At 43.1% G+C, this 13,956-nt stretch overlaps 1 protein-coding gene across 13 annotated transcripts in view; it reads left to right on the forward strand.

The window, feature by feature from the left end:
• Positions 1 to 13,956, forward strand: part of LARS2 (leucyl-tRNA synthetase 2, mitochondrial) — a 282,370-nt gene that overhangs the window by 214,347 nt on the left and 54,067 nt on the right. For all 13 annotated transcript variants that reach the window (XR_010946973.1, XR_010946974.1, XM_067754091.1 and 10 more), the window contains 3 exons: positions 4,415 to 4,519; positions 7,322 to 7,437; positions 10,337 to 10,620. Coding sequence is in view for 11 of the 13 variants with exons in the window: in XM_067754091.1 (XP_067610192.1) it covers positions 4,415 to 4,519; positions 7,322 to 7,437; positions 10,337 to 10,620 (505 nt within the window). In the remaining 2 variants the exon portion in view is untranslated. The remainder of the gene's footprint in view (positions 1 to 4,414; positions 4,520 to 7,321; positions 7,438 to 10,336; positions 10,621 to 13,956) is intronic.

Genomic DNA, 13,956 nt, shown 5'->3' on the forward strand with positions numbered 1-13,956 from the left:
GTATCTTCTAAAGCATTTAGCTATGACTTAACCCCTGTATGAACTGCTTCAGTTACTTGGGATTTCTCCTTGGCTTCCTGCTTCATGTCACCAGCACATGACTAATGAGAAATGTGGAGAATGCTAGGCCTGGCCAAGAACTTTTTTCTAATTGAAAAACTGTCATAATAGACCTTTTATGTGGGAAAATGGAGAAAAATTCAACCCTTTAATGCAAGTACTCTACTTTTTTTTCATATTTTTCTTGTAATGACTTTATTGAGATATAATTCACATATCATAAAATTCACCCATTTAAAATGTGCAATTCAATGGTTTTTAGTATATCTACAGAGTTTTACAACCATCACCACTGTCAATTTTAGGACATTTTTATCATCCCCCAAAGAAATCCCATACCCTCTAGCAGTCACCCCCATTCCTCCTATTTCCCCCAGCCCCAGGCAGCCACTAATCTACTTTCTTTCTACATAAACTTTCCTGTTCTGGACATTTCATATAAATGGACTCATATGATATTTGTTCTTTTGTCACTGGCTTCTTTCATATAGTATAATGTTTTCAAGGTTCATCCATGTTGTAGTCAGTACTTCATTCCTTTTTATTTCAGAATATTCCATTGTATATACCAGATTTTATTTATCCATTCATCAGTTGATGGACATTTTGTTTCTTTCCACTTTCCAGCTAGCTGCTATGAACATTCGTTCAGATTTGGGCCAACCCAATATCTAGGAGTAGAGTTGTTGGGTCTTATGGTAATTCTATTTTTAACTGGTTGAGGAACAATGAGACTTTTTTAAAACAGCTGCTCTATTTTACATTCCCAGCAGCAGTACATGGGGGTTCCAGTTTCTCCACATCTTTGCCTATACTTGTTATTGTCTGTCTTTTTTTTATGGTCATGCTGGTGAGTGTGAAGCATTATCTCATTGTGGTTTTGATTTGCATTTACCTGATGGCTAATGGTATTGAGCATCTTTTCACATGCTTATTGGCCATTTATATATCTTCTTTAGAGAAACATCTGTTCAGATCATCTGCCCATTTTTTATTTAGTTGTCTTTATTATTGTAATAATTTTTTTATGCTAGATACAAGTTTCTTATCAGATATATGATTTACAAAAATGTTCTCCAGTTCTGTGGGTTTTCTTTTCACTTCCTTGATGGTGTCCTTTGAAACACAGAAGTTTTAAATTTTGTTAAAGTCCAATTTATCTACTTTTTCTTTTGTTTTTGATTTTGGTGTCATATCTAAGAAACCACTGCCTAATCAAAGATCACAAAGATTTATACCTATGTTTCTTCTAAGAGTTTTATGGTTTTAGATCCTATCTTTAGGTCTTTAATCCATTTTTAAATTAAGTATAATTTTTATATATAGCAAAGATAGGAGTTCAACTTTGTTCTTTTGTATGTGTCATAAATCTTTTAAATTCGTGTTCCCGCACACACTTATCTTAAAAATCAGACTGATTCTATCTTTATTTTTTGGTTTTTACTTAATGTGATATCAGAAAATATTTCTTTGTTTTTAGGCAGGCTTCCCAATTGTTTTTTTAATCCATACATAATATTCTGTCAACTCAAGTGTATCATAATATCCTAAATCTTCCCTATCATGTTGAACATTTGGCCTTTTTCATGTTTGGGCTATTATGGAGACAGCTCTTTGCCTCTATAGAATTACTTCCTGAGGAAACATCCCCAAGAGTGTGATTTTTTTTGGTCAAAGTTTATGAACCCTTTTCTAGTTCTGTTTGCAAGTTGCTTTAATTGGTTTCTGAAAGGGCTATATCAGTTTAGAGTGCTGTATTCAATGATATATGGCTTTCAGTGCAACTTCACAAACAGTGATGGTACCCTTCTAAAAGTTTTTCTTAACTTACCAGGTGAAAAATAATAATACTTCAAAATTACTTTAATTTCCATCTCTCTTTATAAAAATTAATTTGTGTTTTTAAAAATCTAGGTGATATATGTATATTATGTGAAATTTCAGAGGGTACTAACAACAGCAATGACAGTAGCCTCCTTACCCAACCACTTTTAATTTTGGGGGGAATTTGTTACTTAGGATATAAGTTCGATGGCTGTGACAGAGTCCTAGAAAAACAGTGACTAAAAGGACAGAAGTTTATTTCTTGCCCACGTGACATGTAGAGTGGGTATAACAAGTCTGCTTTGTGGGGTGGTTGGGGCCGAGGCTCTTTCTGTCTTCCTGCTCTGCCCCTCTAGGATGTTGCCCTTATCTGTGTGTTCCAGATTGTTCTACACTTCATCTGTGTCGCAGTAAGAAGGTGGTGGGGGAAGAAGGGCAGCTCCTTCCCTTTGAGAGCTTGACCTGCAAGTTGCTTCTACACTTAACCCCATGTCCATACCCAGTGCAAGTGAAGCTGAGCAGTGCTGCCATTAGCTACGCAGTCATGTGTCCAACTAAACATTCTATTGCTGAATCAGAAGGAGAGACAGATATGGTGTCAACTGGCAGTCTGTTCCACCGCCGTTTCTCTGGTATAGACCGCCACATGTCTGTATAATATGCCTACACTGCTGTCTCTCCATTCACCAGTTCTAGACATTACCTAGTGACTTTTATTCTCACTCCACCACGCCTCACTGTCCATCCTCCTAATAACATACCATAATTGCAGAATTTGCAAATGTATACCTATTCTTTGAGAAGGGACCATATGGAATCAGAAATCTGGCTGTCCACTTTGAGGGTGTCAGCACTTCAGCAGCTTCAGCAGCAGGTGCCTTCCAGTCATGGTACCAGGGTGCTGGTTGAACGTCATCCCTAGAGACCCATTTGCATTGCATTTTCACTCTGTCCCCACCGTAACCCTGTCCTGTGCTTCCTGACACCCAAGGTGAAGGAAGATCGGAGCTGGCTTAGATGTTTACAGAGCCTATCTTTACCTCTCTGAAAAATAAATCCTAATTCCTAGGCTTTTTTTTTTTTTAAGGTTTTTCTGATGTGGACCATTTTTAAAGTCTTTATTGAATTTGTTACAATATTGCTTCTGTTTTATGTTTTGGTTTTTTGGCTGTGAGGCATGTGGGATCTTAGCTCCCCATCCAGGGATTGAACCCACACCCCCTGTGTTGGAAGGCGAAGTCTTAACCACTGAACCACCAGAGAAGTCCCCTAGGCTTATTTTAACTTTGGGGTTTGTAGAACATATTTTAGATAAATCTATATAAAGTCTTAAAACATAGCGGGTGTAAATAGTAATAGTTCATAAATTATAACTGTAGTTAATTGCTTATGTTGCAGAAGTACAAATGAACTCACTAATTGTTTACCACCTCTCATCCCTTCTTCCTTTGGGACTTTATTGGGGTCTTCATGCTTCCAGTCCTACATATATTCAGTGAAGATTCATGTATGTATGATTTATCTCACTGCTGCAGTAGTTGTAATAAGCTTCATTTAAGATGACACACTGTTTGGATAATTCCAAATTAAGTGTTTTATTATGACCACATAAATATTGGTCACCTGAGCCAAATATACTATGATTACATTTTCCTTTTTATATAACTTTCTGTTTTTCCTGAAGTTCATGGTGTCCTCATTTTTTTAATTTGCTTTGTGTTCTTTGAATTTCTGACTGTCTTCCCACATCCTCCCAGAAGCTCTTTAAAACTCCTCTCAAGTTTTCTACATATTCCACCCTGTCAGATAATCTATCCATCCCCTTTTTTTCCTGAAGATGCTTCCTGGGGCTCTCTGTCCTGCTTAAATCTGACCTGGTCATCCTCCAGGCTTCTGCATATCTGTCATCCTGGGACTTCTCTCTGTCTCTGCTCTGCAAATGTCCCTACCCTCTTTTCTTTGTTGGATCCTCTGTTTCCTAGATCCCATGTCTGTCCCTTTCTTGATTTACCCCTTCCTTTTGCTGGATCACAACCTCTGGTATCTCCTTAGAAATGGTACATGGGAAGGAACTGTTTTGTCCTTGAATGTGTGGAAATCTCTTCTCTGTTCAGTCATTTTCTCCTTTCCTATCCACTTCCATCTGTGTTATAGTTTAAAATTTCAGATATCTTTTAGTTTCACCATAGATAGATTGTTGTGCTTCTCATTCTTCTGTATACTTGAGGTACTTTTCAAAAGGAAAAGTGGGTGGTGGGATCATCTTTACTCCACCATCTGGAAAGTAAAAATGCCATTTTCATGTCTTTGGTTAGGAGTGCGAATGAATATTTTCATTTTTTTGTTTAATCTTTTGATTCTCCACTAGTGTGAATTATCTGTTAATACCTTCAAAGAACAAATTCTATAATAATTAGCACAAAAACACAGAAATTCTAAAGCTTATTTTTCTCACTTGTCTCCTCTGAGATTCAGATGGTGTTAGAGTCCCAGCAGATTGGTGTCCACAGTTGTTTGCTCTCATTTTCAGATTGCCTCACGCCCGTGACAGCTGTGAACATGCTCACCCAGCAGGAAGTCCCTGTTGTCATCTTGGCCAAAGCTGACTTTGAGGGCTCTCTGGATGCAAAAATAGGTAAGTAGCCATTAAAATGTAATCAGGATAGTGTACTTAGCAGGTTTAAGATCAAAATCCTAGCCTGGAAGAGCTGACTATATATTCCATGATCTGTTTTGCCTCTTTGTAAAAATGAATGTCCCTTCATTTCATCATCTCTTAGTTAAGCATCATATTTTGAAAACATATCAAGTATATTGCATCTTGCTAGTTGCTACTGAGAATAATGAAAAATGTCTGGCCCATGGATTTTGCCAGTAGAGCTAGTTGGTGAGACTTGCCTATACAATGTGGGGAACCATACAACTCAGATGAAAATCCAATTTCAGAATTCATAGAACCAACAGCAACTGCTGAGATGGGCGTTCAAAGCACACATGATCGATGTGGGCTGGGTTTTTGGTGAAGGCTTTGTGGAGGAGGTGAACTTCAGCTATGCAAGAAAGGGATCGTGAAATAGCAGTAAAATCGAAGTCATATTTAGAGCTGTAAATTGGATTTCCTTGGCGGCCTTACTCATTCCTAAGAGTTCTAACCTATCATCACTGAACAGGAAGTCTGGGATTGAACCAAGGTGTGAGACCTAATCATACCCCATCCAAGACCTGCCCTCAGGGTAGACCCGAGCAATCTCTACAGCTTTCCTGCTGTAGATTCCAGGCAGTCTCCAATGTGCCAGAACCTGCGGTGGAAGTTATTTCCACACTCTGTATCTCCTAGCACACAGAAGAAATAGCATTGCTTATTGAAATCATGGTTTTGCTCACAATTCTCAGATCCTTCTTTGGCAAACTGATTTGAAGAAACATCAACACAGAAAACAGATATTAAGCCACCCAAGTCATTCTCCTCTGACAATTTAAACCTAGAAAGTATGTTCCTTAAAGGAAATAATTCCTTCTATTACTTTAATGCATTTTATAATTAGTAAAATTCATTAATACAACCAGCCAAGATAAACAATAAAGGAAGCTCTTGTTGATGTGGCTTTTTTCCCTTTTTTTGTTGTTGTTGTTGTTTTAAAATATTAATTTATTTATTTTGGCTGTGCTGGGTCTTAGTTGCATCATGAGGGATCTTTTAATTGCGTCATGCAGACTTCTTAGTTGCCGCATGCAGACTCTTAGTTGTGGCCTGCAAACTCTTAGTTTCAGCATGCATGCAGGACCTAGTTCCCCACCAGGGATCGAACCTGGGCCCCCTGCAGTGGGATCGCGGAGTCCTACCCACTGGACCACCAGGGAAGTCTCCCCTTTTGGTATTTTGAGTCAAAGTACTAACAGAATATTGAGAGTTCTGAAGGATAAGGGAAAAAGAAAAAGGAAAATCTGATTTTCTTGGGTATGCATGGAAAATCATTTTTCCTGTTGTCTTGATTTCCCACACTTATTAATTAATGTTTTGTGAATTATTGGCTCTTGGCCTTCCAAGAAGAACAGAAACAAAAGTAAACAAGAGTTAAAGTGGTGTTTTCACCATCTCACCTGCATGTTACAAATAGTTCACATTCTACTGAGGCCCACATGACCAACACAGTGGTCCAGAGTGGTCTTTATGTGATCAAATAAATTCTGTGGTTACAATGTCTCCATTCGAAGATTGCTCCTAGTTACTACAGACCACAAACTTTTGGAATGCAGTAAATGACTTTTTTCCCTTCTTGACCATGAACACTTTTCAGCAACCTTTATTGCTTGCCATTTGTCCTCACCCTTCAGTATCCTTCAAGTCCACTCTGAGAGTTTATTTGCTTCATTAGATGCTTTTCATCCATAATCTCAGCTGGAACACTGCAGAACTTTCCATCATACCATGGAGTTTTCCATCTTACCAAGGAACTTTAGAATGTGTGTCCCAAACATTAAATCACCCTTTTAGGGCAGCATTCCAGAGAGGTTGTTCATGGACATCTGACGTAAGCATTTTGTGTATTACCCTTAGTTTTATCTCTCTCAGTTGCTGCGTGATGTGTAGTGTCCACAAGGATGTCAGCAGTCTTGACAGTTGACCCTACAGCAGTTCTCAACCAGGGGTGATTTGCAGCAGGCAACATGTGGCAATTTTAGAAACATTTCTACTGGTAGAGACCAGGGATGCTCTTCAACATCCTACAGCACACAGAACAGGCCCCCCAGCAAAGTTCAGAATGTCAGTAGGACCCAGGTTGAGAAACCCTGGCCTACAGAACCAACAACTAAAAAGCCTGTTTGTATTAATTAGCTGAAGATGAAACAGCATGCCTTGGCCCTCTGGATGAGTGATTTACTTACATTCAACTCCATCTCCTCAAGGGCATATGTGGGTTGAAGAAGAAATGTCTGTTCAGAATGTACTGTTGCCTCTGGGAACAAAGCATAGTTTGAAGAAACACATTGGCCAGCTTTCCACTTACTGACCAAGCAGATTTTTCTGGGGCACTAGGAGCTGCTGGAGGAGTCAGCCCTGCTTCTCAAGAGAACTCCACTGCCCTGTGTCACTCAAAAGAGACACTTCCCCAGATGCTTGTGATTTACTATTTAAGTGACAGAAGCACCCAAAATTGTATATTTTAGAATTACAACTATTTTTTAAAAGAAACTAAGCAATGGAAAAAGACTTACGGGAAGTAGTGCCAATATGGTAAACTATTGTGTTAGAGTAGTGAGTTTCTCCAAGACTGTTCTCCATTTTCCCAATGAATATGATGTGGTTTTATAATTTCTGTGACTAAAATCTTTTAGAGTCTCCCTTGAGAAGCTAACGCTGAGTGTCAGTGCTGTCAATTATTTTGTGATTTGGCCATTTGCAAAGGAGACGTTTTGTGTTTCTTCCCCTAAACAGGAATTCCCAGCACCAGCTTAGAGGACACTGTCTTAGCCCAAACCCTGGGCCTGTCGTACTCTGAAGTCATTGAAACCATGCCAGATGGCACGGAGAGACTGAGCAGCTCTGCGGAGGTCGGTGCCCGTGGAGGTGGCCGAAGAACTTACTTATAAACTCAGGGCCTTGACATGAGCTTGATGACACATTTTCCTTTGGGTGCAAGTTACAACCTATCATTTCATTCATACCCACACTAACAGTCTTGCAGCCTCGTTTCTTAATCTATGAAAACAAAATAATATTCTTTTTCAAGATCTAAAAGCTTATCAGCTCCAAGTTGAACCTGATCCTAGGATAGTGTGGTTATCGAAGGAACTAAACTTTATTTTGTGAATCTTCTGCTTAAGAAAAATGACCTCTTCCAGGGAAACTGATTCCTTGGGACAGGTGACCAAAATTGGCTGTTCCTTTTAGAGATCTCTGTTCTCCCCAGATTACTGACTTATTCCCACCTAAAGTTTGACTCATTTTTAGAAATCAGCAGAGAAGTTTTGAGTCATGTTTATTTGGTCAAGGTTGTCTCTTGCTAGGTGGTAAGTCTGGCAGGATTTGAGCTCAGCCTTGATACCGAACTAGGCCAGAAATTATGATGGGAGAGGTAGGGTGAGGTGGGGAAGGGGGAAGTGGGAAATGGCTCAGACAGTGATTCTCAAACTTGAGCACACACCAGTATCACCTGGTGGCCTTGTTAGAACACAGATTCCCTGGCCCCCATCTGGAGATTCTGCTTCATAGTCCCTGATGCAACTGAAGAATTTGCATTTCTAACAAGTTTCCAGGTGATGCCACTACTGCTGCTGATCCAGGGACCACATTTTGAGAATCCCTGGGTTAGAACTTTGCCACCCAAAGTCTGGTCCCTGGACCAGCAGCGTTGGCATCACTTGTTAGAAGTGTAGACTCTCAGACCCCACCTGGTCTAGTGAGAACCCCATGTGATTTGTGTGCACATTAAAGTTTGAGAGTTCTGGTTTAGAGCACTCTTTCATAAACTTGGCTGCCCTTTGAGAACACCTGGAACGTTTTGAAAAATACTGATGCTTGAGTCCCACCCCAGATATTCTGATTTAATGGTTGAGGGAGTGGAGAGGACATGGATCGGACATCAGCAGAATTCAGTGCTCCCCGGGTGATTCTAATGTGCAGTAGGGCCTGGGAACTCCTGGCTTAACACAGTGATTGCAACCCGGCCATGTCTCAGAATCACCTGGGAGATGCTTACTGGCCCCACCTGGGTGATCCTGATTCCATTAGACCTGAAGATTCAGGTTTTTCAGGTTTGGGACTACCTGGCTATAGGATATCATGTATATAAAAAATAAGGGAATAGCCAGGTTTTTTTTCCTGTGTAAGGAGTGGCAATGTTTTCTGACCTCATGTTTGTGCCTTCACTTCATAAATTATATCCCCAGACATGAGTTATGTTTTAAGATACTGAACCTTAAACCCTTCTTAAGACTGTGTGTGAGCAGGTTTCTTAGATGTAGAGCAGAGCCAAGCCAAGGTGCCAGAAAGGAGACCCGGATAACCCTCTGCAGGGTGAGAAAGAGGACAGTCATGGCCAAAATTAGTCTTATGAATTAGCCAGAAAAATGCCCCCTCCTTAGTATAGGACTGAGCATTAATTACGCTCCCTGGCTTCTTTCAAATAGCTTCAGGTGGTCTGTTGAATCTTCTGGTGGCCCTAGACTGAATATCTAGACTGGAGGAATTCTTTCAATGGATGGAAGGAGAATGGATGGTGAAAGCCTCCATGAGCTTCTGGGATGTGAAAACAGTAATGCATTGAGAAGATAGACTTTCAAGAGAGCTTGTGATCACCTGCACCATAATTACATGATAGTGGGAGTGTAGGACAAAGAAAGTGCTCTCCCAGAGTGTAAGTGGTTCCTTGGTAGAGAGCTCGGTCTTCAGGACATTTCAGACGCTTAATGGAGAAGGCTGCTTTTGATAAACATAGCTGTACTTTCCTATTCTTTATGCCCCGTGGCTGTAAGCTCATTGAGATTAGGGGCAGATCAGATTTATCTTTGTGCTCCCAACGCCTAGCACAAGCCTGGCACCTAGTAGGTTTGCGGTACACCTGCACTGAACCAATTCCAAGGTTCCCACGATCCCCTCGTTGGCAAGCCATGCTAGCCCGATTCTTATCATTAGTTTGGTTCTCTCAAAAGTGTCCGGTGGGGCTTCCCTGGTAGCGCAGTGGTTGAGAGTCCGCCTGCCGATGCAGGGGACATGGGTTCGTGCCCCGGTCCGGGAAGATCCCACATGCTGTGGAGCGACTGGGCCCGTGAGCCATGGCTGCTGAGCCTGCGCGTCCGGAGCCTGTGCTCCACAACGGGAGAGGCCACAGCAATAAGAGGCCCGCGTACCGCAAAAAAAAAAGTGTCCGGTGAACAGAGAATTCCTCTTTTCTGCTATGAGTGTCCTGCCCTGCTGTCTCTCACATGGGAGCATTTAAATACAAAAGGGGTGGTCCTTCAAGCTGAGGCCTCAGTTTGTTCCCCTGCTTGCCCGAATTCCTTCGACTCTAGGACAATATGGAACTTTTCTTTTCTGGCCACCCCTGTCTCAAGAGGGGAGCAGTCATTAAAATAAATGTGCAGTTTTTTACTGGCAGCTGAATGCTGATATTTGCCTCTCTCTGTAGGTGCCACAGGGCTCTGGTGATAAGGAGAGCCCCAAGCCAGAGCCCACAGTACTCTCAGGGGCCCCCCAAAAAGTGTTAATTTCTTTAACATCAGAAGAAAAAAGTGAACTCTTAAGGTCAAAAATTATATTCATCTTTATTCACCACTGTCATAAAATATAAGTTTTAATACTGTAAGGAGGAAGGTGCCCACAAAGGCAACAGAGAGTCACAATGTGGCCCTGCACAGACCACACAAAAAATGGCAATCCAGGGTGGTGGCATCAGGGTGGCAGCTCATTCTTACCAAGGGAGGAACGTGATCTCTCTCCTTCCCCTCTCAGTTCACAGGTATGAACCGGCCGGATGCATTTCTAGCCCTGACTCAGAAAGCCCGGAGGAAGAGAGTGGGCGGAGAGGTGACAAGTGATAAATTGAAGGACTGGCTGATCTCTCGGCAGCGGTACTGGGGCACGCCCATCCCCATGGTCCACTGCCCGGCCTGCGGTCCTGTGCCCGTGCCTCTGGAGGACTTGCCTGTGACCTTGCCCAGCATCACCTCTTTCACTGGCAAGGGAGGCTCCCCACTGGCCTCAGCTTCGGAGTGGGTGAATTGCTCCTGCCCTAGGTAAGAAACCACGTTCCCCAGCTGTGACCATGTCTGGTCCCAGACTTCCACTTGGCTGGAAAGAATAACATAGGTCTTAGGTCTTTTGCTATCTTTGAGAGAAGGGGCTGGAATCTGGGGCCCAGCCCCTGTGATGAGCGCCCCGTCCTCTCTTCTGAGCCGGTAGAAGCAGCAATGTCAATTCATATCTTTCCCAGAAACAGCTGATCCAACTGATGGAAAAGCTACACATTTTCATGATAGCTTTGGAAGAGACCACTTTCCTCCATTTTATATTCCAAAGAGCTTCTCAGAGATGAGAGAAAATGCCTTACCGTTTTCCCACATAGTGACTGTGATAACAGTGGGGATTTTATCGCAAGTAGCAGAGTAGTAGTAGCTACGAGGACAAGTATGCTCAGGGGGTCTCATTCTTTAATATACTGAAACATACCATATCTCATTTCTTCTCATTTTGACAGTAGGATTATGTTTTCCTGTTAATTCACTGGCATGTCTCACATGTGATTTTTATGATAGCATTCCAGCTGATTAAACAAATAACAGATACCAAGCTGTAATATTTCCCTTCTTCCTTCTATGGAAAAGCCATTTTTCTCTGCTTTATAGATCATGATGGGGTTGTTTTAAAATAACTTAGTCCTCTTCTTAGCATCTCTAGGTCAGTAATTAGGTAACCATGTAGTGCAAGTGCATGGCTCAGAATGGGGAGTCGGACAGTAATGGCTTCAAGTCCTGGCCCTGCCTCTTCCCTAGCTGTGTGGTCTTGGGAAAGTCACTTAACCTCTCTGAGCTGTGATTCCCTTATCGGGAGCTAAAATAACCCCCTCGAAGGGATTTCAGAAGACGAGAATTAATGCATGTAACACTGCAGAGTGACACCTAGCAGACACTCTGTAACTGGAAATATTAGTGCCATCCTGCCCGGGCCTGCCAACAGTCCGCCCAGGTCCTCACCCAGGCGGTTCTGAGGTTTGAGATGGGGTTTGCAGTCAGGAACATAGGAAGCTCTGGGCCATTTTAGGGTATCACCCTCTTTGTTGATAAGCAGTGACAAAGGGTTTCCCTGCCGGAGACATCAGCAGCCTTCAGCCCGCCAGTTGTGGCAGCCCAGGGCCTTGGTGGTGGGGATAAGTTTTCCTACCTTGGCTGCAGATTCCTGGAGGGCAGAGCCCAGGGCTTGGTCTTGGTCAAGTCTCCCTGATGATTCTAATGAGCACGCAGGGCTGAGAGCCACTGAGCCCGTGTGGCCAAGCGGGACAGCATGGTGGTAAGGACCACAGGCATGAGTCCAGCAAAGGTGGATTCCTTCCCCTTGAGCTCTAAGACCTTGAGCAGATTTCTTAACCTCGTGGAACTCTAGTTACTCAACTGCAAAATGGGGACGTGAGTAGTGTCTACCTCATAATCCCCAGGGTTACTAGGGACTAAATGAGATAATGCCCATGAAGCATTTGGCTTAGTGTCTGCCACCCAGTGTTAGTATTATTACTCTTGGAGCTAATAATGGTAATAACGTTGTCACCATTACCATCATCTGTCCATCCCACTTACCAAGTAGCTTCTTCCATGTAATCCAGCTTTTAGTGTCAGCAAGAAAACATGTTGGTTGTCTTCAAGTCCAACATGACCTTTAAAAAGAAAATCAGCATGGCAAGTTTTAGTCAGATATTAGTCCTATTATCAGTTGAATCCTACATTTTCTTCCTAACTTGTGTGGGTGCCCTAATGGTGAGGAAGAAGAAGTAACAGTTACCTTCTAATTATTTCCCAAAATAGTATGTGTTCTGGTTGATTGCCTTCCAAATAAAAAGACCTGGATTTTATTTATTTAATTTTTAAATTATTTTATTATTTTTTGCGGGCGGCACGTTGGGTCTTTGTTGTTGCATGCGGGCTTTCTCTAGTTGCAGTGCGTGGAGGCTACTCTTCGTTGTGGTGCACAGGCTTGTCATTGCGGTGGCTTCTCCTATTGCGGAGTATGGGCTCTAGGCGTGTGGACTTCAGTAGTTGTGGCTCACAGGCTCTAGAGCTCAGGCTCAGTAGTTGCGGCGCATGGGCTTAGTTCCTCCGCGGCATGTGGGATACTCCCGAACCAGGGCTCAAACCCATGTTCCCTGCTTTGGCGGGCGGTTTCTTAAGCACTGCACCACCAGGGAAGTCCCCTGGCTTTCATTTAGAGATGCACTGTAGGAAACAGGACTAGGGTTCCCTTGGGGCTCTCTCCGATAAGCTCCTACCCCAGGGACCACCACTCTTCCCAGTGGGAGGCCCCCTGACTGAAATGAGGAGGCCCCTGGGAGCCCAGAGCCCTGCCAGATCTGGGCTCCTGTGCTCTCTGCTGAGCCACTTCCATTTAATAAGCAGAAGATGGGGAGTGGCTGTTTCCTCCAATAATATTCGGAAAGCCAGTATGAGCTATATCACAGATGCAACATATAAAGGCACCCCTTCTTTTATTTTTAAATTAAAAACAGACTGAAGCCCTTGCATGCTAACTTAGCAGAGGATTCATCAGTTCCTCTTGGGGTTCCTCATCCCCCTCCTCAAATTCTCCAAGAGCCCCCGAGGACCCATACTGCCAAAAGGGCAGCATTTGGAGAGGTGGTTGGTCCCACTTCATGCCTCAGAAGGGAGAGCCTGGAGTCTGAGCCATGTTCTCCTGCTGTGGCTTCTCACGGCCACAAAGGGTCCCTGCTAATAGCTGTCGGTAGCTGGCTCACCCCATCCCCTGCTGTTCCATGCCTCTGGGGGGTCTTCAAGGAAGCCAAGCACCCTCCTTGGCCAGGCTTGGCTCAGGGTACTCTCTCTTGGCTTCCCAGAAGTTGTGGCTTTTGGCTTCAGTCCCACAGGGCCATCACCCTACCAACATGTTTCAAAATTGGTTCACCAGTTAGGTGTTTGTGGAACCTTAGTCCTCCCCAGGCATCTGCATGCCTAGGATGAGGATTGCTTTTTCTTTTCAACCCTTTACACACCAGGCATCTCACTTCATTCACTTTCTTGAACAGTGGGGCTATCTTCACCCTTCTATAAGGAAGCTTCCTTTAGGCAGTGGTGTGTTGGTAAGTGTGTACTAAATAGCTCTCTGGAGGGGAGCTTCTGATTTGTAGTGTTAGCCCATTTCTGTGGTATAGGTACTTCCACCAAGGGCTAATTTCAGACCACCAACTTGGCATCATTTGTCCCAGAGTTGGGGAGCGATCCCAACAGTTAGTCCTCACAAGCTGGTATGAGGTGGCTCCAGCACGCCTCTGCCTTTGGGCTCCCAAGGTGATTTATCTTCCTAAGGTCACCTCTTGTGGGTTTCTGCTCCCCTTACCCAAGAGACAGAGA

Source organism: Pseudorca crassidens, chromosome 10 (assembly GCF_039906515.1).
Source record: "Pseudorca crassidens isolate mPseCra1 chromosome 10, mPseCra1.hap1, whole genome shotgun sequence".
In the NCBI taxonomy this organism is placed as follows: domain Eukaryota; kingdom Metazoa; phylum Chordata; class Mammalia; order Artiodactyla; family Delphinidae; genus Pseudorca; species Pseudorca crassidens.